The 20,649-nt window shown below is 55.8% G+C and overlaps 1 protein-coding gene across 1 annotated transcript; it reads left to right on the top strand.

Annotated features, from left to right (window-relative positions):
• Positions 1-3,900: 3,900 nt before the first annotated feature.
• Positions 3,901-20,377, top strand: SDR42E2 (short chain dehydrogenase/reductase family 42E, member 2; the record flags this gene model as incomplete). Its single annotated transcript, XM_084250216.1, has 12 exons — positions 3,901-4,225; positions 4,472-4,725; positions 5,925-6,020; positions 7,237-7,294; positions 7,988-8,106; positions 8,681-8,756; positions 11,304-11,386; positions 12,786-12,923; positions 13,408-13,473; positions 15,276-15,339; positions 16,968-17,041; positions 20,138-20,377. Exons 1-12 carry the CDS (start codon positions 3,988-3,990, stop codon positions 20,375-20,377), a joined length of 1,506 nt encoding a protein of 501 aa, XP_084106342.1. The 5' UTR covers positions 3,901-3,987.
• Between the last annotated feature and the right edge of the window lie 272 nt (positions 20,378-20,649).

Below are 20,649 nucleotides of genomic sequence, written 5' to 3'. Positions count from 1 at the left end.
GCTCTGGCTTTGTTCAGTTTCCACGCTGGACCCAGGGAGGCAGCAGTGACCACAGTCCTGCTAAGTGGATCTTAGTTGGCTCTCTGCCTTAAGACACCTGCCTTCTGAGTCCTCTGCAGACACAGAAAGTGACCCATGGTGGTGGGGTGCTGACTTTGCTCGCGTTGCCGTGATGGAGAACCACAAACCTAGTGGGTCAAGCAACAGAAATTATCTCCTGCTGGAGGCTGGAAGTCCAAGAAGAGAGTGCCAGCAGGGTCATGCTCCTCTGAGCCAGGCACGAGGAAGGGCCTGTTCCTCACTTCTGTCTTGGCTTCTAGCAGTTCCTTGGCTTTTGGCAGCCAGAGTGCAGTCTCCACACGACGCCCTCCCTGTGCACATCTGTGCCCAAATTTCCTCTTTATATCAGGAGACAGTTGTATTGATCAGGGCCCTGCTCCAATCTGACCTTCTCTTTACATCTGCAATGACTGTTTCCAGCACTTTCTGAGATATGGGGGTTAGAACGTCAGCATAAGAGTTTGGGCAGATGGAGGGAAGCACAATTCAACCCATGACAGTTCCGTTACAAACTCTGCTTCTCCTAGCAAGACACCAGCCAGCTGCCCCGGAGTAGGACCATTCCTGCCCTGCAGGTGGGAGAGGAAAGGCTGGGCTTTGTGGAAGGAAAAACGACGAGAGACGTGGTTCGTGGAGTGGAGACTCCAGGATCTGGGCTTAAACCCGCACCTCTCACCCAGTGCTGATCACCGCCGCCCTGGTGGAGCACGGTGGGCGTGTGCTGTACCCAGCATTTTGCATATACCTTCCTAGCCTCAACCTTCAACACGGCAGCCGTAACATATGTGGCATTTCGGGTTCACGATGAAGAGGCTGGGCCTTGTAACGGCCCAAAGACACGCAGTAAGAAAGGGGCAAAGCCCAGACTTAACCAGGGCTGACCCCACGGCCTCTTCCCACCACGCTGAGGCCCTTTTCATCTCTTTGCACCTGTTGCACTGGCTCAGGAACGGGCTAAAGCAGAGTGTGGGCATGTAGCATGAGACCTTGCCACCTGGCACCCGGCATGTGCTGGTTACGATTCTGGTTTTCTCCTCCCTGCACCACCTTTGCCCACGGAGGAGGTTCACATGTTGCATGGGGCTCTTCAGACCAAGGCGCCCTGCCCAGGGTGCTCCCACAGCTCCATCTTGGCAGCTGGGTGAGCTGCTGCACAGCCTGCCCCTCTGCTGCCACCGCTGGGGAAATTGCTGGGGGGAGGTGATCTACCTGGGTCCCCAGCGCCAGGGAAAAGACCTGCAGAGAAGTGCCCCAGAAACGTGGAGTGATGGCATCAGACGGGGTGAACCCAGACATGGGGGAGGACTGCAAGGAAGGCAGGGTAAATAGGTGGGTGTAGAGGAGGAAATACTGGGGTACATCTGACGGATGGCGGGCAGGGTGAACGGGGGGCTGGACGTGGACAGGCAGGACAAAGGACAGATGGACAGAGGAGCAAGGAAAACAGTCAATGGGAGGAAGGATGCGCGAGTGGCCGCGAGGAAGGAGAGGGGGGAGGGAGGGAAGGGATGGGGTGGGGTAGGAGGCAGGAGGTGGCTGGGCCGGGAGGAAGGTGTGGAAAGGAGAGCCGGGCCAGGGGCCTGGCCGAGCCACCCGCGTGCCGGGATCCCAGCGCGACCCCGGGCGGCACAGACGCGGCCCCGCGCCCTTCCCGCCCCGCCCCCCGCAGCGCGGCCCTCGCACCCCGTCCCTGCGCCGCAGGCCTCGGGGTCCCGGCTCGGCCAGCGGGCGGGTGGCTCAGGCGGGAATCCCGCGGGGCCCCGAGGGAGGCGGCTGGGACTGGGGGTGGGGGGCGGGGGGCGGGGGGGCGGTCCCGGGAGCCCCGCCCGGCCCCGCCCCAGCAGGAGGCGGTGGCTGGGAGCGCCCGGGCTACTCGATGAGACCCGCCGCGCGGGGAGCGCGCAGTGCCGCGGAGCCGGGCCAGGTGAGCGGAGCCCGGCCAGGTGAGCGGAGCCCCGGCCAGGTGAGCGGAGCTCCGGCCAGGTGAGCGGAACCCGGCCAGGTGAGCGGAGCCCCGGCCAGGTGAGCGGAGCTCCGGCCAGGTGAGCGGAACCCGGCCAGGTGAGCGGAGCCCCGGCCAGGTGAGCGGAGCCCGGCCAGGTGAGCGGAGCCCCGGCCAGGTGAGCGGAGCCCGGCCAGGTGAGCGGAGCCCCGGCCAGGTGAGCGGCGAGCCGCCGGGGTGCGGGCCGGGAACGCGGGCTCGGGGATTGGGGGAGTGCGGAGAACGCGCCCCGAGGCTGCTCGGCGTGGGGGGCGCGCTCTCCATTCGCCCCCCGGGGTGGGTGGCAGCGGCTCTTGTACCAGTTCCTTTCACTAAACCGCATTTTGAGGTTCTGTCGACCTGGATCCAGATCCAGACACTTACTGAGACTCCGTGAAAGTTCGCGAATGTTCTCTAAGCCTCAGTTTCCATCCCTGATGCGAAGAGCAGCCTCTACTTCAGAGGACTGCCAGAGCAGTAAGCGCGGCAGGGTCCAGGGTCGACCTTGGCCAGAGGTTCCCCGCGCAGATGCACCCAAGCATCAGCTCTCCCCTCTCCCCCTGCCCGCGGCGCTGTCCGGGCGGGGACCCTGGGGTGGCCAGCGCTCCAGGAGCATGCAGACCAGTGTCAGCACCTGGCTTGTCAAGGGCTTTGGCGTCTGATCTCGCATGACCAACCACTCTGTGGGGTGGACAGAACAGTCAGGGTAATTCGGGTCCATTTTACAGCTGTGGAGACTGAGGAGCAATAAAGTTTTAGGACTTTGCCCAAGGGCATATGCGGTTAGGGGGTGCCCAAGGCAGCGCCCTGCCTTTGTCACAGATAACATCCCTGCAGCATAGACCCCGTCCGACCCTCTCCCTGGGGCAGTCCCTGGGCCTGGGTAGAGGACGGCTGTTCTCTGGGCCTCCACCCCTGCCCTTCCTTGTGGGGGAATGAAATTCACCCCCTGTGATGACTCAGATTTGGGATGTCCCCTTCCCACTGTTAACCTCTCCAAACTGTCAGGGCATGACTGCCTCCCTCACCTGGAACTTTGAAGACCAGGACAGGAACTGAGGTGACTAAAAGATACAGACTCTGAAGCTTTTGGGGTCCTGCCCTGTGACATCACCACCAACAACCCTGGGGACCACCCCTTGACCAGTGGTGACACGGGTTGTTTTTTCCAGCCAGTATTCCACTCACAGGGCAAAGATGTGCGGCTCTGCATCCACGGGGCCTGGCACAGGGCACCCACGCAAGGGCTGCTGTTATTACTGACGCTAATAATCGGGCCCCGGTGCAGCCTCAGTTTCCAAAGGAGCAGGAGGTGGCAGTGGCACCATCCTGGCGACAGCGACTGATAGTCTGGCTCACTTTTAACTTGGAGTGAGGAGGATGGCTCTGAACCCCACAGGAGCTCCAGTGACCTTGGGGTGCCAGCCATCTGCCTGCTGGGGGAGAACTAGAGGCACCAGGTGGCAGGCAGTGGTGGGGGCAGCAAGTCTCCTGGACACAGAGCACAGATCCTCCTCCTCCTCACCTCCTCTTCCCAGAAGCCCTCCCTGTCACCCCAGTCAGAAAGCAGTCACCTCCCAGTCTGGTAGGGCTCCCCTGGGCTTTATGCCACATAGAAACAGGTTTTAAAGAACTGCAGGGAAGTCAGGAGTGCTTGGTGCAAATCTCAGCCATGCAGTGTGACTTCAAGGCCTTGGCTTCTCCAGCTGTGCAGTGCAAGGGCTGCCTGTGTCTGACCCTCGAGCAGCACTAACCACCTGGGGAAGTGCTCGAGATTCTGAGGATAGATTCAAAAGGTCTCTAATTCCCACCAGGAGTTCCCCTCTGTCCCTAGGGCCCTAATTGACAATTCTAGAAACAACTCCTTGAAACAATTCTAGAATGTTCTTTGTTCTATTTTTCCCTTACAGATGGACAGATCCTGGATCCGCGTGGCTCAATAGAAGATGAAGACCAACACGCCAGGCTCCTCCCCAGCAACCTGCAAAGCTGCAGGACAGGGGGAGAAGAGCTGCCCTGTCTGCCAGGCCTGGGGAGGGGTCTCAGGCCTGGCATCTGAGTCAGGACCTAAACCAGAGCCTGGGTCTATTTCAGGACCTGGGTCAGGGCCTGGATCAGGGCCTGGTGTGGTTCTTGGAGCTGGACCAGGACCTGGTGCTGTGTCCAGGATAGAATCAGGGCCTGGTACTATTTCTGGGCCTGGTTTGGAGCTTAATACTGTGCCTGGACCTAGAGCAGGGCTTGGTGCTGTCCCAGAGCCTGGGTCAAGGCCTAGTGCTGTTCTAGGACCTGAACCAGGGCCCGGTGCTGTATCTGGACCTAGATCAGGGCCTGGGGCTGTTCCAGGATCTGAGCCAGGTCTGGGGTCTGGGCCAGGAGCTGAGTCAATATCTGGATCAAGAGTTGCACCATTACCTGGGCCAAGAGTAGGGCCTGGGCTCAGGTCGGGGTCCGAGACAGGGCCTAAACCCAGTGAGTCCACAATTGCCCCAACACCAGCACCACAGCAAAAGACTCAGGCCACATCCGTGCAGGCCCCTAAGCAGAAGGTTCTGGTGACTGGAGGAGGTGGCTACCTGGGTTTCAGTCTAGGTTCCAGCCTGGCCAAGAGCGGCACGTCTGTTATCCTGCTCGACCTCCGCAGACCCCTGTGGGAGATGTCCCCAGGGACTGAGTTCATCCAGGTATGGTCATGAGGGTCTTGGGGGCCTATGGCTGGGGGGGAGCAGGACAGTGTCTAATGTGAAACCAGACCTGTGGTGTTGGAGAGAACAGGCACTGAGTTCAGATCATTCTTGTTTGTTTTTATGTATTTATTAAACGAATAAAAACCTCATCGCCCATTCGACCCCTCCACCCTTGCTCCTACTCTTGCCCTCTTCCTCTCTAGTAACCTCAGTTCTGTTGTCCAAGTCCACTAGCCTATTACTATTCTGTTTCATCCATTTATTTGCTTTGTTTCCTTATTTTCCACATACAAGTATGACCATCCAATACTTGTCTTTCTCCTGACTTATTTCACTTAGCATCATCCTCTTCGGTTCTGTCCATCTTGCTGCAAATGGCAGGATTTCATCTCTTTTTTTTTTTAAGATTTAGTTATACAAGAACTGGGGTACAGGCCAGAGGTGCGGGAGGGTGAGAGAATTCACCAAAGACAAAGAAGGGAGCAGAACAGGCAGACTGACTGAAAACGCTGCTGAGGGAAGCAGCAGGGGAGACTGGAGAGGTCTGCCACACCATGTGGGTATCTCCCTGGCTGGCTGGGAATCGAACTTGCGCTGCAGAAGCTGCAGACAGCTTCACAGCATGGCCCTCAACCCGCTGCGCCACCGGGGAGGCTCTCATCTTTTTTTAATAGCTGAGTAGTGTGCGGTTATGTATCTAAACCCCATCATCCAATCATCTTTCAGTGGACATTAATATGTGCTTCACGAGAGTCTCATGAGGAGTCAGTGAGATCATGTGCATAAAACACTGAGCACAGTTCTGGGACTTAGCGTGATAGGTGGGGCTGGTGGTGCCGATGACACTGCGTAGAATCACGTGCAGTCATGCATCGCTAACCTGAGGGCTGTGTTCTTGGCAACTTCACTGTGTGAACATCACAGCGAATAGTCACACAAATCAGATGGTATCACTCGCTACCCCCTAGGCTGTATGGCACAGCCCATTGGGACCACCATCCTCCATGTGTCTGTCATTGACCTAAATGCCCTTAAGCGACACAGGACTATAGTAAATCCTGCCCCACAGCCTCTCCCAACCCTACAGGTGCTTGGCCGGGAGGGGTCAGGGGGCCGGCTCTGGGACCTACAGAGTTGATGTGTCTGTTTGCCTTGAACTTGAACCTCCTACTCCTGTCTCACCCTTCCTGTTTCAGGCTGATGTTCGAGATGAAGAAGCCCTGTACCGAGCCTTTGAAGGGGTGGACTGTGTCTTCCACGTGGCATCCTACGGAATGTCTGGTGCTGAGAAGGTGAGCCCTCCCATGCAATACCTGGAGTCAGACAGTGGGTTCACAGTGGGGTTCACACTTCCTCTACCTGAGCAGCTCTTCACATGCTCCCGGAAAGATCTGGGTTCCTCCCAGCCTGCATTTGTACCCATGGAACCAGTGTCAGTTCTGCCATCCCTGGCTGTGTGACCTGAAACAATGGCTTCCCTGAGCCTCTGTTTCCTCATCTCTAATGTGTGGCCATTACGAGTACTTCCGTCACAGCCTCTTAGGACAGCAGGGTGATGATATCTATCAAATACACACATGTACACGTGTATCACACTTACTGTATATTTGCAGCATTGTTGTAAGTAGCTAAATGCCCATCAGTTGGGGACCTTTAAATAAATTGTGATGTATCCACACTATGAAATTTATGCAGCCCTTCAAAAGAATGGTGTAAATCCACCTGTGCTATACCAGGGCAATTCCCAAGGTACAAAACCAGGGTCTGATGTCCTCCTGTTTGCTTGGGGAAAAAAAATTGGGTAAATATTTATGTATGCATCTTGCTGACATTATAAGCACAGATTACCTGGAGAAACACATGGAATGGGTAACAGTGGTGCAGGAGTGAAAGGAAGATGTAGAATCAGGAAAGAAGATCCTTATTTAACAATTAAAATTATTTTTAACTTTGTGATTATAAACCTATTAGACAAAGCAACTGCAACAAAATGTGACTGAAAAATCAGTATGCAGCCCCCCTTCTGGTGAGGCCGTCAGGAGTAAATGATTAAATGAGATATGAAAGCCTGGCCCTGGCCCACAAGAGCTGTCACAGTAGACCAGGTGTTTTCACACCCCAGCCCCCTCTCAGATAAGAGAACAGACTTCTAGGGAGGAGATGGCCCAAAACATTTGAGTCCCTTTCATGTGACAAGTGCAATATGAAGCCAGTTTGATCCTGCTGACCCCCACCCCAGGGTGTGCCCCCACTTTGCAGACCAGGGAGCTGAACCTCAGACCAGGGAGCTGAACCTCAGACCAGGGAGCTGAACCTCAGACCACACAGAACCTCCCCTCACTGAGGAACATGGTGACAGCACTGGGCGCTGGAGCCCGTCAGTCTCTCGGGGCCTCCCCCCCTGAACTGGACATTCTGCAGCCCCCACTTTCCACCCCCAGCCCCATGGCCTCAGCAGCAAGGTATGATGCTGTATCGTGACTTTTCCACATCCATCTTGTCTTTTAGCTGCAAAAAGAGCAGATTGAGTCTATAAATGTTGGCGGCACCAAGCTAGTGATTGATGGTAGGAAATCAGAGCTCAGTGTGGCCTGCTGTGTTTTTCTTGCTTTTCTCTCTCTCCTGTCTCAGGCCCAGCTCTGGGGGACAGGGTGTGGAGACCAGTCCCCGGCCCCCTGCCCGCCCCGGCAGATGGCCTATACTGCAGACCTGCCCAGGCCTGTGTGGGGTCAGCATGGCCTTGACACATCTGGGGACACAGGGGCGGAGTTTGCACCCAGGGCCTAGAGGTGGAGTAAGAAGAACTGCTGAAGCATCAAAATAGTAGACCCACACCTGGGCTCCCTGGGCATGTCCTGTCTTGTCCTGCATCCCATTTTCCTCTCTGATTAGAGTGTGTTTTTTCTCTGTCTCCATCAAAAAAACAATCCGTGAAGAAAGTCAAGTGAGACTTTCTTCTGGCCTGTCCCTGCAAGGTCGCATAGGGGCCACCGCTGCACTAGGAGGAGGAATGAACTGGCCTGGCCCTCCCGGGCACACGAGCAGGCGTTGACCCACACCCCACTGAAGGGAAGGGGGCCCTGTCTTCCTGAGCAGTCCTGTCTTGGGGGACCCCAGGGCCAGGGGTGTGTTGGAGATTGGGTGAAGGTCAATCTCCCCGGTGTCTGCATGCACCCCTCCTTGGCCAGTCCCTGCTCACTTCGGCGCGTGTGTGTGTGTGAGTGTGTGTATGTGTTGTGGTGTGTCCCTGTCCCTGCAGCATGTGTCCGCCGGCGGGTTCCCCGGCTCGTCTACACCAGCACTGTCAATGTGGCCTTCAGCGGGAAGGCCATAGAACAGGGTGACGAGGACTCTGTGCCATATTGCCCCCTGGAGAAGGTACCTGGCTTCTTCGGGGAGAGGTGGGCGGGGCCTGTGGGCCTGGGACCACCAACCCAAAGGGCAGGGGTGGGTCAACCTACAACTCGGGGAGTCCCAGGAGGAAGGCCCCCCACAAGGTGGCCCCAGCCACTCTTATTTTAGCTGCTCCCCCGCCAACAGGGATTTTGAAATCTGATGACCTCAAGCCAGTCAGGCCCCCTTCCTAGCGGGTGACCATGAGCAGGTTCCTTTACCCAGAGTCTCTTTCCTTCCCTGGAGGTGGCGCCACTATCCCTGTGGGGTGGGGAGAGCAGGAACTGAGCTGCCGGGTCAAGGGCTACCCATGACTAATTCATCCTACGCATGCCCAGCGGCACGTCCAGGTGTACGTTTGGAGCTGGTGGGGATCTCCTGAGAGACAGAGCCCCTGCGCCTGCGGCCCCCACCGGGGAGAGTGGAGGGGCTCAGGCACGGGCATTTCCCAGGGGGAGTCCCCAAAACCCAGCCCCTGTGTGGCGTGAGCCGAGGTGCAGAGCCTGGGGTCCGGGCGCCTGACCCCACCTGGTGGCTTCTTCTCCCTGGCCTCTGGCAGCACATGGACCACTACTCCCGAACTAAAGCCATCGCCGACCAGCTGACCCTCATGGCCAATGGAACGCCTCTCCCAGGTGGGCATCGCGTGGCCTTGTCCCTGGTGGCCTCCCCCCAAACTTACGTGTGAGTCTGGCTTTTAGCTGCTAATGTTTCTGATGCCGCCTTCCTTCCAAGGGACGCCTCCCCCAAGGCCCTGGTCTCTCATCACGTGCAGTTTTTGATTATGATTTTTATCAAAATCACCTGCTATTTTGCTCCCACCCCACCAGGGGTGAAAAAGTTAGGCCTGACCTCTGGCCTCATGTTGCTCCAGATCTGGTGGGGAAGAGACATAGGTCAGCCCCATTATAGTGCTCTTTTCTGCCACGTAGTTGTGGGTCCAGTTTTAGGGATTCACTTTGGATAAAGAATAGGAAATTTGCAATAAGGAGTGAAGCTTACTTAACCTTCGATGACTCCCGGAAAAGTTGGCCTGGGCAGCCTTCCAATTATGGAGAAGTAATACCAGCACATGGGCAGGTGGCACAGGGGCTAAGGGCCCACATGCTGGCCTTAGGCTGAACCGAGTTCAGGTCCCAGCTCCACCACCTCTTAGCTCTTGGGCTGTGTCCTCTCCTTCCAGCCTCAGTGTCTTTTTTTTAAACAATTTTTTTTTAAAGATTATTTATTTATACAAGTACTGGGTATAGTCAGAAGTGCGGAAGGGTGAGAGAATTCACCAGAGCCAGAGCGGGGAGCAGAGCAGGCAGAAGGACCAAAGGACACTGCTGAGGGGAGCAGCGGGCGGCAGGAGAGGTCTGCGCGCCATGTGGGACCCTCCTCCGGTGGCCGGGGAGCAGCCGGGGATCGAACCGGTGCTGCAGAGGCTGCGGGCAGCTTCGCAACCCAGCGCTCAACTGCTGCGCCACGGGGGGAGTCCCAATGAGTATGAAATTTAAAAGGCACCAATAGGGAGGCCTCCCTGGTGGCGCAAGGGGTTAAGCACTGCACTATGAAGCAATCCGCAGCCTCTGCAACACGAGTTCGATCCCCGGCCAGTCAGGGAGCTGCCCACATGGCGCAGCAGATCTCTCCTGTCTCCCTGCTGCTCCCCTCAGCAGTGCATTTCAGTCAGTCTGCCTGTTCTGTTCCCCATTCTGTCACTGGTGAATCCTCTCACCCCTGCATCTATGGCCTGTACCCCAGCTCTTGTATGCATAAATAAATAAATCTTAAAAAAAAAAAAGGCACCAATGAAATAGAAAGGACGCGGATGGCCCACATGCTAATTTTCTATGCAAAAGTCTCGACAACTTCGCAGCATCCATTTGAGATAAGAACCTTGGGCATCCCGTGCTTTCCAAATTCAGGAGCCAAATCTTCAGATAAATTCCATGCTGTCCAGATTATTGCTGTTTGTTTTGATAAACTTAGAAATTAAAAAGAATCCAAAAACTTGGTTCCCTTTGCTGTCTAAACTCAAGAGCCAAGTGGATTTGCAAAGCAAGGGAGGCTTGAAGTTATAATCCCTGAATTAACAGGGAAGAAAAATGAGGCCCAGAGTTTGACTGACTTAGCTCCAGGCCACATGGCTCTTAGGTGGCAGAGGGGATTTGAACCCCAACAGGAGAGGGGTAAGGCAGAGCCTGGGATATAACCATTATGCCACACTGGCCACAGCTATGGGGGACCCTGAATTCAGGCTCTTTTCCCTAAAATCCTACCCTCTCCCCACCCAGTCACCGTGGGCCTGCCAGGTCTGCGCCCCTGGTCCCAACGGGGTGTCCAAGCGGGTTGACCCTGTGCAGCGCAATCCTCTTCTCTTTCTGGGGCCTCCCCAGCGGGACCAGCAGCCTGCAAGCCAGACACCTTATCCTCTGGCCCAGAATTATTGATACAGGAATCCCCGGCTTTCTGTGGGCAGGAGCGTCATGGATACCCTGGCCCTGCCCCTCGGTGATGTGGCTGCCCAGTGCCCCGCTGGCCACATCAGTTGCAACCTGACCACCCCCACCATGCGCAGGTGACCCAGAGTTTAAAAATAGCAGCAGGCTGTTTACAGACAAGCTCACCTGTACCTGCCTTCCAGGAGTCCAGCCCAGGGCGATTTCCCTCCTGGTCGCTGGGACTCTGCACCTAACTTGGGTCCTGGAGCAGAGTCTTGACCAGTTAGCAGGAGGAGCTCTCCAAGGCCACTGCTGGCCTTCTCGAACTGGTGGTCAGGAAAGGAGGTGCAGCTGTTGGCATCAGGGAGTGTGTGCACCTCTGTAAAATGGGCGCGGTAGGACTCCCGGGGCGTGGACAGAGCCCGGGTCTGCCAAGTGCCAAGAAAATCTCACAGGCCACACAGACCTCAGCATCTAGGTCTGGCCTGTTACTGTCTGGTGAGCGTCGTGAGGGTGGCAACCATTTCGTGGTCATCCTTGGACTCATCCCAGGACCCTGCAGACAGCAGTGGTGGAGGACTTGTTGAATGACTAACTGATCAATTGAGAATAATGGATTAAATGAGGAAACCCCAAGACTTCATCTTCCCGCTGATCTGCCTGTGTAAGGGTCGGGAGATGGGGACAGTCATTCTGTCCCTTGTCTGCTGGCGAGCCCCTCCTGGGGTCCCGACCACCCCGCCCCCTGTGTCCTAGGAGGAGGTACTCTTCGGACGTGTGTGCTGCGGCCTCCAGGGATCTACGGCCCCGAAGAGCAGCGGCACCTGCCCCGCGCGGTGGTACGTCATCCTGGCCCCGGCCTGAGACACAGCAGGGGCCCACGGTCACTGAGTCAGTCCTGGGGCGGTGCTCCCAGCCTGAGGCCCCCAGCTCGGGAGAGGCCCCTGCCCCCATCAGGCCCACTGGGAGCGGAGCTCTCAGTGTACACCAGCCAGACCTAGGCACAGGGGCTGGAGATGTGGCACTGTGACCCCAAAGAACAGACAGGGACCTGTCACCCCTGCTCAGACACGGACTCCAGGGACTGATGTTACCAGCACAAGATCTTCCAGCAGAAAGCCTCTCCCCAGAGTGGGCCAGGCGCCAGGAACACAGTGACAGGGCCGAGGCCCCATCCCCAATCTTTTCACAGACACCACAGTCACAGATTCAGTGTGGGGAGGGCTATGCTGAGGGAAGAACAAGATGGGAGCCCAGCCGAGAGGGACTGGCAGGGGAGATCCAGGGGGACTTCCTGGAGGAAGTGATGTTTATGCTCTTTAGAAAGAGAAACTTAAGGAGGAAAGGGACTGGCAGAGAGACGGGCACCCAAATAGAGGAGACAGCTTGGGCACAAACCTGGACATGAGGACGATCTGTTCCGGGTTTGTGGACACATCAGTGTACAAAACAGACAGTCCCCACCCTCCTGGGGCTTATATTCGCACAGTGGGTCAGGAGGCCAGCTCAGGGGGCACCTCCTTGAGCGGGGACACAGGGGCATGATCTCCAAGGAGGTCACTGAGTGTCTGGAGGAAGCGCCTCCCAGGCAGAGGAGCAGCTAGTCCACAGCCGCGAGGTGCCAACCTGCCGGCCGTGTCTGTGGGGGAGCAGCCATGGAAGCAGGAGGCAGTCACAGGGAAGCACCTCCTTGGCCATTGCAGGACCCCAGCTTCCCCCCTGGCGGGATGGGCTTCCCGAGGTTCTGAGCAGGGGAGAGCCAGGATCTGACTTAGGACCTAAGAGGATGCCCCAGACTATGTGGCGAGCAGCCCACAGGGGCCCAGGGGAAAAGCAGGGGCCAGTTCAGAGGCTGTTTCGGTTGCCAGGGGAGAGGAGAGAGAGCTTGGCAGTGGGGCAAAGTGGTCCGATTCTGGGCGGGTTTTGATCCTTCAACCGGACCGCAGCGGGGTGGGCTGTGGGGTGAGACCGGGCAGCCAGAGGGGGCTTCCGAGGGTCAGGCCCCACTGGAGTGCTTTCCACTGAGCTGGGAGAGGGAGCGGGGCGCGGGGAGCCAGGACCAGGCACCTACTCTGGCACTCGACAGGTTTGCGTGGTCCACAGACAGTAACGTGGCGGTGTCGGGAAGGCACAGGGCCGGGTCCGGCCGGGCCTAGGAGTTTGGGAGGCGTCAGCGTGTAGATGGAATTTAAGCCTCTGCGGACGTGGCTCTGGGCTTACTCCCCGCCCCTCCACCAGAGCCACATCAAGAAGAGGCTGCTCATATTCCGATTTGGGGACCGCAGGACGCGGATGAACTGGGTCCACGTGCACAACCTCGTGCAGGCTCACGTGCTGGCCGCCGAGGCCCTCACGGCGGCCAAGGGCTACGTGGCTGTGAGTGGCACCCCATGGGCTATGGGTGGGGCGCCCTCCCCTGGGGGGTTCCTGGCTTCCCCTAACTCAAGAGAGCTGGCAGGGCAGTCTGCCCAAGGAAGCTGGTGGGCCAGGGGGTGGCCCTTAGCTCCTTGCAAACGCCCTTGAAGTAGAGTTGTTGATTCCGGAATAAGGGTCACGAAATGCGATGTTGTCGCAACCACACTTCACAACAGCCCAAGAGGACGATCCCATTAGTTTGCTCCCATTTCTCAGACAAAGAAACAGAGAGGTTAAGTGACTCCATCAAGCTCATGCAGCTAGCAAGTGTGGTGGCCCCAGACTTCAAGGGGGGTTGCCCAGGTGGGCCACAGGACTAGGCTGACTGTGACCTCTCAGGGACTCTCAGAGAAGTGCAGTGGGGCAGTTCCTGGGGGCGATCCAGAGGGTGGGATCCATCTGCTGGCCCATGCCTGACTGTCCTTCTCCCTGGTGTCCCCCACAGAGTGGACAGGCGTACTACATCAACGACGGGGAGAGCGTCAACCTCTTCGAGTGGATGGCCCCGCTGGTAGGCACCCAGGCACCCACCCCCGCCCTCCCTGTTGTGCTTTCTGACTTCCCCCCAATCAGAAGATTTCACATGAAATACCTACTCTGGCAACAGCATGCACTGGGCCACCTTGGAACTGACTGGAGGTTCATGGCTGTCCCTTTGGGGGCCATGTGCTCCCCCAGTTTGCCATCGTCCCTCCCAGCCTGCTTCCCAATTGATATTGACTTCTCATCCCGTGGCACTTGGCCTGGGACGTGCTGGAGTGTGTGTGAGGTCTGACGAAGCGAGGTAGAAGCTGCATTAAGTGCAGACAGAGGGCCGCTCCTCTCCCAGAGCCCACAGACTCCCTCTTGGTTCCAGGCCCCCCTGGCAGGGGGTGGACCAGAATCCCTGTGCTGGAGGGTACATCGTGGGGAGTTCAGACCCTCCAGCATCAACCTTAGCAGCTTTATTGTGATATAACTCATGTCCTGTGCAATTTACCCATTTAGGGGTAATTCAGTGCTATAAGAAGTCTACAACATCATCATCACCATCCAAAAAAAATACCCCCCCAAAAAAACACCTGTTTTCAGTCACTTCTGTTTGCCTCTCCCAGCCCCTGCACCCAGTGATCTGCTCGGGCTCATAGATTTGCCTGTTTTGGGCACATTATGTAAATGGGACTATAGAACATACGACTGCTGTTTCTGGCTTTTTCCCTGAGCATCACATTTACATGCGTGTTGTAGCACATGTCAAATCAGTACTTTGTTCTTTTTATTGCCCAAAGATACCCCATTCTAGGCCACACCACATTTTGTTTATCATCAGTTGATGGAAATTTGGGTTTCTCCACGTTTGGCTGTCACAAGTAATGCTGCTATGAACACGTGTGTACACGTGTTTACGTGGGCGCGTGCTCTCACTTCTCTTGGGCACAGACCTAGGCATAGAATTGCTGGATCACATGGGAAGTCTATGTACAAGCTTTTGAGGAACTGCCAGACCGTTTTCCAAAACGGCGGCACTATTTGCATTCTCACCAGCAGTGTGAGAAGGCTCCATTTTCTCCATGCTTGTTACTGGCTTTTTGACCTGAAGAGTTTTTTTTTTTAATTTATTTATTTATGCATACAAGAACTGGGGCACAGGCCAGAGGTGCAGGGAGGGGGGTTGGTGAGAGGATTCACCAGAGACAGAATGGGGAACAGAACAGGCAGACTGACTGAAATACACTGCTGAGGGTAGCAGCGGGCGAGCCAGGAGAGGTCTGCTGAGCCATGTGGGTCAGCTCCCTGGCCAGGGATCGAACTCCTGCTACAGAGGCTGCAGATAGCTTCACAGTGCTGTGCTTAACCCCTTGTGCCACCAGGGAGGCCCTGACCTAGAGTGTTTTTATACAAGTGGTGACCATGTGCCAGCCCATCTCTTTATGCCTCCCCTACCACCCTCCACACATATGCCATTTGGTTTTCTTTAGGAACAGAAAGACCAATTCTAGGAAAATCAGAATCCACCTAATTGCCTTGGTGTGTCTTTGGGTAGGCAGATGTAGATAGTTAATCTATGTGATCTCAAATTAAATCCACCCATGCTTTAAGTTCCTACTTGAGTTTTCCAGGTCAAGTAGTCGATTTCATTTCAAGATAGTGTCAGGGTTGGGATTGGCTTTGGGCTCAGCCCCCTTGCATGGGAGGGTGAAGGAGGTACTTTTGGTGGCCCCGGGGTACCAGGGACAGGAGGTACTTTTGGTGCCCCCGGGGTACCAGTGACACGTCGCCTTCTTGTACCAGACTGAAGGATGTGGTCTCATCTCAGGCCTTGTATCTTTACAGTTTGAGAAGCTGGGGTACAGCCAGCCCTGGATCAAGGTACCTACTTCCTGCGTTTACCTGACAGGTGAGGAAAGGAGTATGAATTCTAAAAACCTTCCACATGGTACATGTACATGCGTTATGTGATTTTCAACCCAGGGCCAGGACTGGGCTGAGGAAAGTGGGATCCTGAGGCTGCAAAATTGAAGGAGACCTTCACAGTGTCCAGGTGCTGCAAGCCCTGTCCACACTTGGCTGGGCCAAGAACGAATGCCCTTTAAATTCTGCACGCTGGGCACCCCACTCTCCTCACCCTGGCCCTGGCCCTGTTTAAACCCACCCTGCTTGCCTGGTGGGTGTCTCTGGGCCCATTGTCAAGATGAGGCCCCTGAGGCTCCCCAGTTAGTGACCTCTCCCTGGTGCCACGGTGGGAAAGTTGGAGAGGGAAAATTCATACTTGGGCTTGGCTGACTCCAAAGCCCATGCCCAGCCCCGAACCTCCCCCCCTCCACCATTTCCCTCCCCTCTTTCCCCACCCCCCCTCACCCCCCACTCCCCCCACCGCAGAGAAGGCTGCCTTGGGATGCATGGCATGGGTGTTGCTTTCTGACAGTAGCTTCTCCTCCTTGGCCTGAAGGTCAATACCTGCTCCACCCCCTAAGCAGGCATTAGACGTGGAGTGACCAGCCAGAGGGGACACGCGGTCCTCAAGTCACAAATAGCAGGGATTCCAGACTTCTGTCCACCATTATGCTCCATGACCCCCAGCTGAGTAACAGGCAGCCTCAGGCTTATGTACAAATTCCCAGTTCCCAGTGAGATGACAAACCCCCTGGTCCTAAACCCTGGCTGCCCATTAGACTCTTCTGGGAGCTTTTCAAATACAAAAAATCGAGTCAGCCTCACCTGACCAATGACACCCAGCAGGAAGCACCGCTGGGGGCCAGGAAGCAGCAGCACTTTTTTTTTTTTTTTTTAAAGATTTATTTATTGGGCCTCCCGGGTGGTGCAGCGGTTGAGCACTGGGTTGCGAAGCTGCCCGCGACCTCTGTGGTGCCGGTTCGATCCCCGGCTGCTCCCCCACCGAAGGAGGGTCCCACATGGCACGCAGACCTCTCCTGCCGCCCGCTGCTCCCCTCAGCGGTGTACTTCGGTCCTTCTGCCTGCTCTGCTCCCCGCTCTGGCTCTGGTGAATTCTCTCACCCTCCCGCACTTCAGACTCTACCCAGTGCATGTATAAATAAATAAATCTTAAAAAAAAAAAGATTTATTTATTTATGTATACAAGAGCTGGGGCACAGGCCAGAGGTGTGGGGGTGAGAGGATTCACCAGAGCCAGAGTGGGGAGCAAAACAGGCAGACTGACTGAAATCCACTGCTGAGGGGAGCAGCGGGCAGAGCAGATTGGAGCAGAAGAGAGGGAGGAGAGAGACGAGCACAGTTATAGAGGTAACTTTGAATGTGTTCAGATTTATTTCAAAACACCAGCTCTGACTTGGGACACATTTCACAGCCTAACAAGCCTCCCCCGACACCCTCAAGGTGCTGACAACTTGCTGATTTAAAGAAATCCAAGGGCAGGATGTTTTGGCAAGGGAAGACCCCTCTGGCACAGCGCATAATGCCCCGCAGACAGGTCCCTGAGGCCTCCCTGTGGGTGCCCCTGCCCAGGGCAGCGGAGAGGCACCTGGGTCACTGCCCCCTCCCCCGCAGCTGTGGTGATGGAGTACCTGCACCTGGCCCTGAGGCCCCTCTGCAGCATCCCACCACTGCTCACCCGGAGCGAGGTAAGTAGGGGCAGCTAGGGGAGCCCCTGCATGCGGCACCCCCTTGTCTCCCTTCCTGCCCCTTCTCCACACCCGTACTGCCACCGCCCTCCTCCTCTCACACCATAAATGGACACTTGTCTGAGGTCTCAGGACCTTCCCAGTGGGCCTAGATCTGGTGTGAGCTCTTTCCGATCACCCCAGCCTCTGGGCTGTCACATAGACTGTGCTCTCCGGGTCCGAGCGCGGCGGCCCAAGCCCATGGCGTAGCCACGTGGGTTCATTCACAAGCAGCCTGTCTTCCCAGCCAGACCCGAGCCTCCCAAAGGCTGATTCCATGACACTCACTTTTTGAACGCTACCAGTCCCCACCAACCTCAGGCAGGGGTGGAGAGGACTTTCCCTCTGCCCCTCGGGGTTCTTCTTGGGTTGTTTGATTAATCAAGTTACTACCCGGCAGATTAGTAGGAGAAAAGAACAAATCTAATGACATATACAGGGAGACTCTATATGGAGTAGATTCTAAAGCAAATGAGGCAAAATGCAGAGATATATCTGTACACCCGCGTGATCTACATCCATATAGATCTCATGTGAGGAACACTAGCTGTCCTGTGATTAGATTCTCAGATAAAAAGGTTATTTCTGATAAAAACCCACATTGGGGTAATACCCCCAATTTTCATTCTTCCCCATAGCTTTAGGGAGGGGGTCAGAGTTTCTCCTGAGCCGTCAGGGCCTAGATGGACTCAGCTCAAAATAATCAACATGTCAAAGTGACACATCTTTGGAGGACCTATTCTGAACATCTTGGGAAGCCTGAACTTCACCTGCCAATGCTCGCACACACACACACACACACACACACACACTGCTTTGTGCTTCACAGTTCAAGCTTACTGAATAATAAGTACATATTAAGTACCTACTGTGTACTAAATACTATTCTCAAATAACGATGAAGCACTTTTGCATATGCACTTTATTCAGGTTGGTTTTGTTTGTTTTGCATTCTTTACACATGTTAAGACTTACTTGTTTTTGTTTTATTGAGGTTTACATCACTGTATATTTTAGGGGTACAGCCTCATACCTCTTCAAGTATGTTGCCACTCCATGCCCCCCAATAACCCTCTACTACAGTCCATTGGACACCCCCACCCATTGCTCGCATACCCCAGCCCTGCATATGCAGTTGAAAGAGAGGGTGTTTTAATGCAGGTTGTAAATAGTAAAACAAGTGATGTTTGATGTTATTTGCAAAATCTTTCCAGTCTACTCTGGCATTTGATTCATAAATTAGGAAGTGCAAAAGGGTTATGAGCTCATTTTAGGATGAGAACCTGGGCACTAGAGGAGTTAGTGACCTGTCCAAGATCACATCGTTTTAGAATTGACTTCACCCTCCAAGCTCTAGTGCTTTCTAACTAGGGAGATGGAGAATGGGTACAGCAAGTCCCTGTGGTTTCCCATTAAAACCACCCAGACCAGCACAGGGAAGAGAATGATGAGCGGTGGCCATATGCTAGGCATGGTGCTTCTTCTCATTTAATCTTCACTTCTACTCTAAATTGTGGCTTCTTTTATCTCCACTTTCAGAGAAGGAAATGCACTTATGTAGCACAGCTGAGATTCCAACTCAGACCAGGCCTAAATTATTTCAGGCTTAACCACTTAGCTTATTCAGTGCTTCGGAAATCAGGTCATGTAAAACAGCCACTAAGGTGGGGATGAGTTGTGGTGGGGCCAGCTACCTTCTCTCTCCTCTAATAGTAGTTCAGTTCATTGCAAAGAACTCCTAGTTAACCTGGGGAAAGCTTCTGGGCACTGTGACTTGGGTGCCCTCTGCTGGCCAGTATGGGACATACCAGCCAGCCCTCCAGTTTGACTCGACAGCCTTTTTCATTCCTTCAACTTGCATTAAGCACCTACTGTGTGCCAGGCACTTTGCAAAACAGTCCCTACTCCGACTTACTCACAGTCCACAGGGAAAGGCAACCAGTAACCAGGCAAGTCAACACATTATGATAGGGGCTATTCTAGGGAAATTAGAAAGAACTTGAGAGCACACAGAAAAAGCACCTTAGTCAGTTCTATGGAAGTTAGGGAGTCCTCCCAAAGGGAGTGACATATAAGTCTGAAGTGTGGCAACAGTGTGTGCCAGGATTTGCTTATCTAGTTCACACGTGTATCCCCCAAAGCCCTGATCCTACTAACAAGAACTGATCTCTCCCCTGCAATACAGCCCCCCCCCCCAGAACCCAAGACAAGGGGCTTAACCTCAGAGGCTGTTTCAATGCCATGAGAGAATCAGGCAGCTAGTGGACCCTTTCCAATGCCCAGGTGAGGAACTAGAGGAAGAAATGATTCAGGGGAAGGGCATCTTCCCAGGCCCAGCATAGCAGAGAAGATCATGGGCTGAAGGGGGAGGGGGGTGTCACTTAATCTTTCTGGTCTTCAATTGTCAAATACGTAAAGAAGAGGCAGTAGCACCTCAGAGGATTAAATGAGATAGGGCTAGACACATTTAGCGCAGGCTAGTTAGAGTTCTGCAATTGACAGCTGTCATTATTACCCTTGAATCCTGTGCCCCCTCCCCCAGGAAATCCAGCATAAACTTTGGAGAGTAATTACTTCTGCATAACTAAATTCCTTTCGTAGGGAAACTTAGTTAATCAACAAGGTTGAGGCCTGCGCCCTGGGGCCTGCCTGGCCAGTCTGGATCTGGACTGTGGGCAGGAAGTTGAGAGCGTTTCTAGGAGCCATTCCCCACCCCCACCCCACCCAGAGCGCCACCCAGACTACACAACGGACACCTAGGAATGTATCAGGGGCGACCCAAGTCCTAGCCCCCGTCCTAGGCCTGGAAACGGGGGCGCACAGATGGTGCTCTGGGGAGTGCAACAGGGTGAGGGCACTGCAGAAAAGGCATCCTGGAGGGGCCCCTGGAGAAATGGAGACGATGAGAGGAGGCCCCCCTAAGAGGGCTGCAGGAGCGAGACCCAGCCCAGGGGGCCTTTTAAATCGCCCTGCGCTGCAGGGAACGCCTGCTCCTCTCGGTTCCCCGAGAAAAGGTGAGGGGCCTCCCACCCCACCTGCCCCGCCGCCTCCCCGCAGGTGTGCAGCGTGGCGGTGACGCACACCTTCCGCATCGCCAAGGCCCGCGCCCAGCTCGGCTACGCGCCGGACAAGTTCAGCCTCGCGGACGCCGTGAGCCGGTACGTGCAGGCCACGGCCGCGCGGCCCCGCGGCTCCGCGGCGCGGACGCTCCTGCGCCTGCTGCTCGCGCTGCTGCTGCTGCTCGGCCTGCTCGCCCTGGCCCTGCGCGCCCCCGGCCGGGAGCCGTCTGCTGTGTGACCCCCGCGGGCGCCCCCAGCCTGCTTCCCCCGGACCTGCCCCTGCCGGGGTCCTTCCCCCGGACCTGCACCTGCCAGAATCCTTCCCCCGGACCTGCACCTGTCGGGGTCCTTCCCCCGGACCTGCACCTGCCGGGGTCCTTCCCCCGGACCTGCACCTGCCGGGGTCCTTCCCCCGGACCTGCACCTGCCGGGGCCAGTCCTCCCCACTTGCATTCCTCCCCGATCACCCGAGTGCCGGCCCCGCCCCTGGCCCGCCCCCCGAGTCCTGGC

This window comes from Talpa europaea (assembly GCF_964194135.1).
Source record: "Talpa europaea genome assembly, chromosome: 12".
In the NCBI taxonomy this organism is placed as follows: domain Eukaryota; kingdom Metazoa; phylum Chordata; class Mammalia; order Eulipotyphla; family Talpidae; genus Talpa; species Talpa europaea.
Note: the sequence above shows the minus strand (reverse complement) of the source record. Positions and strands in the feature narration are given on the sequence as shown.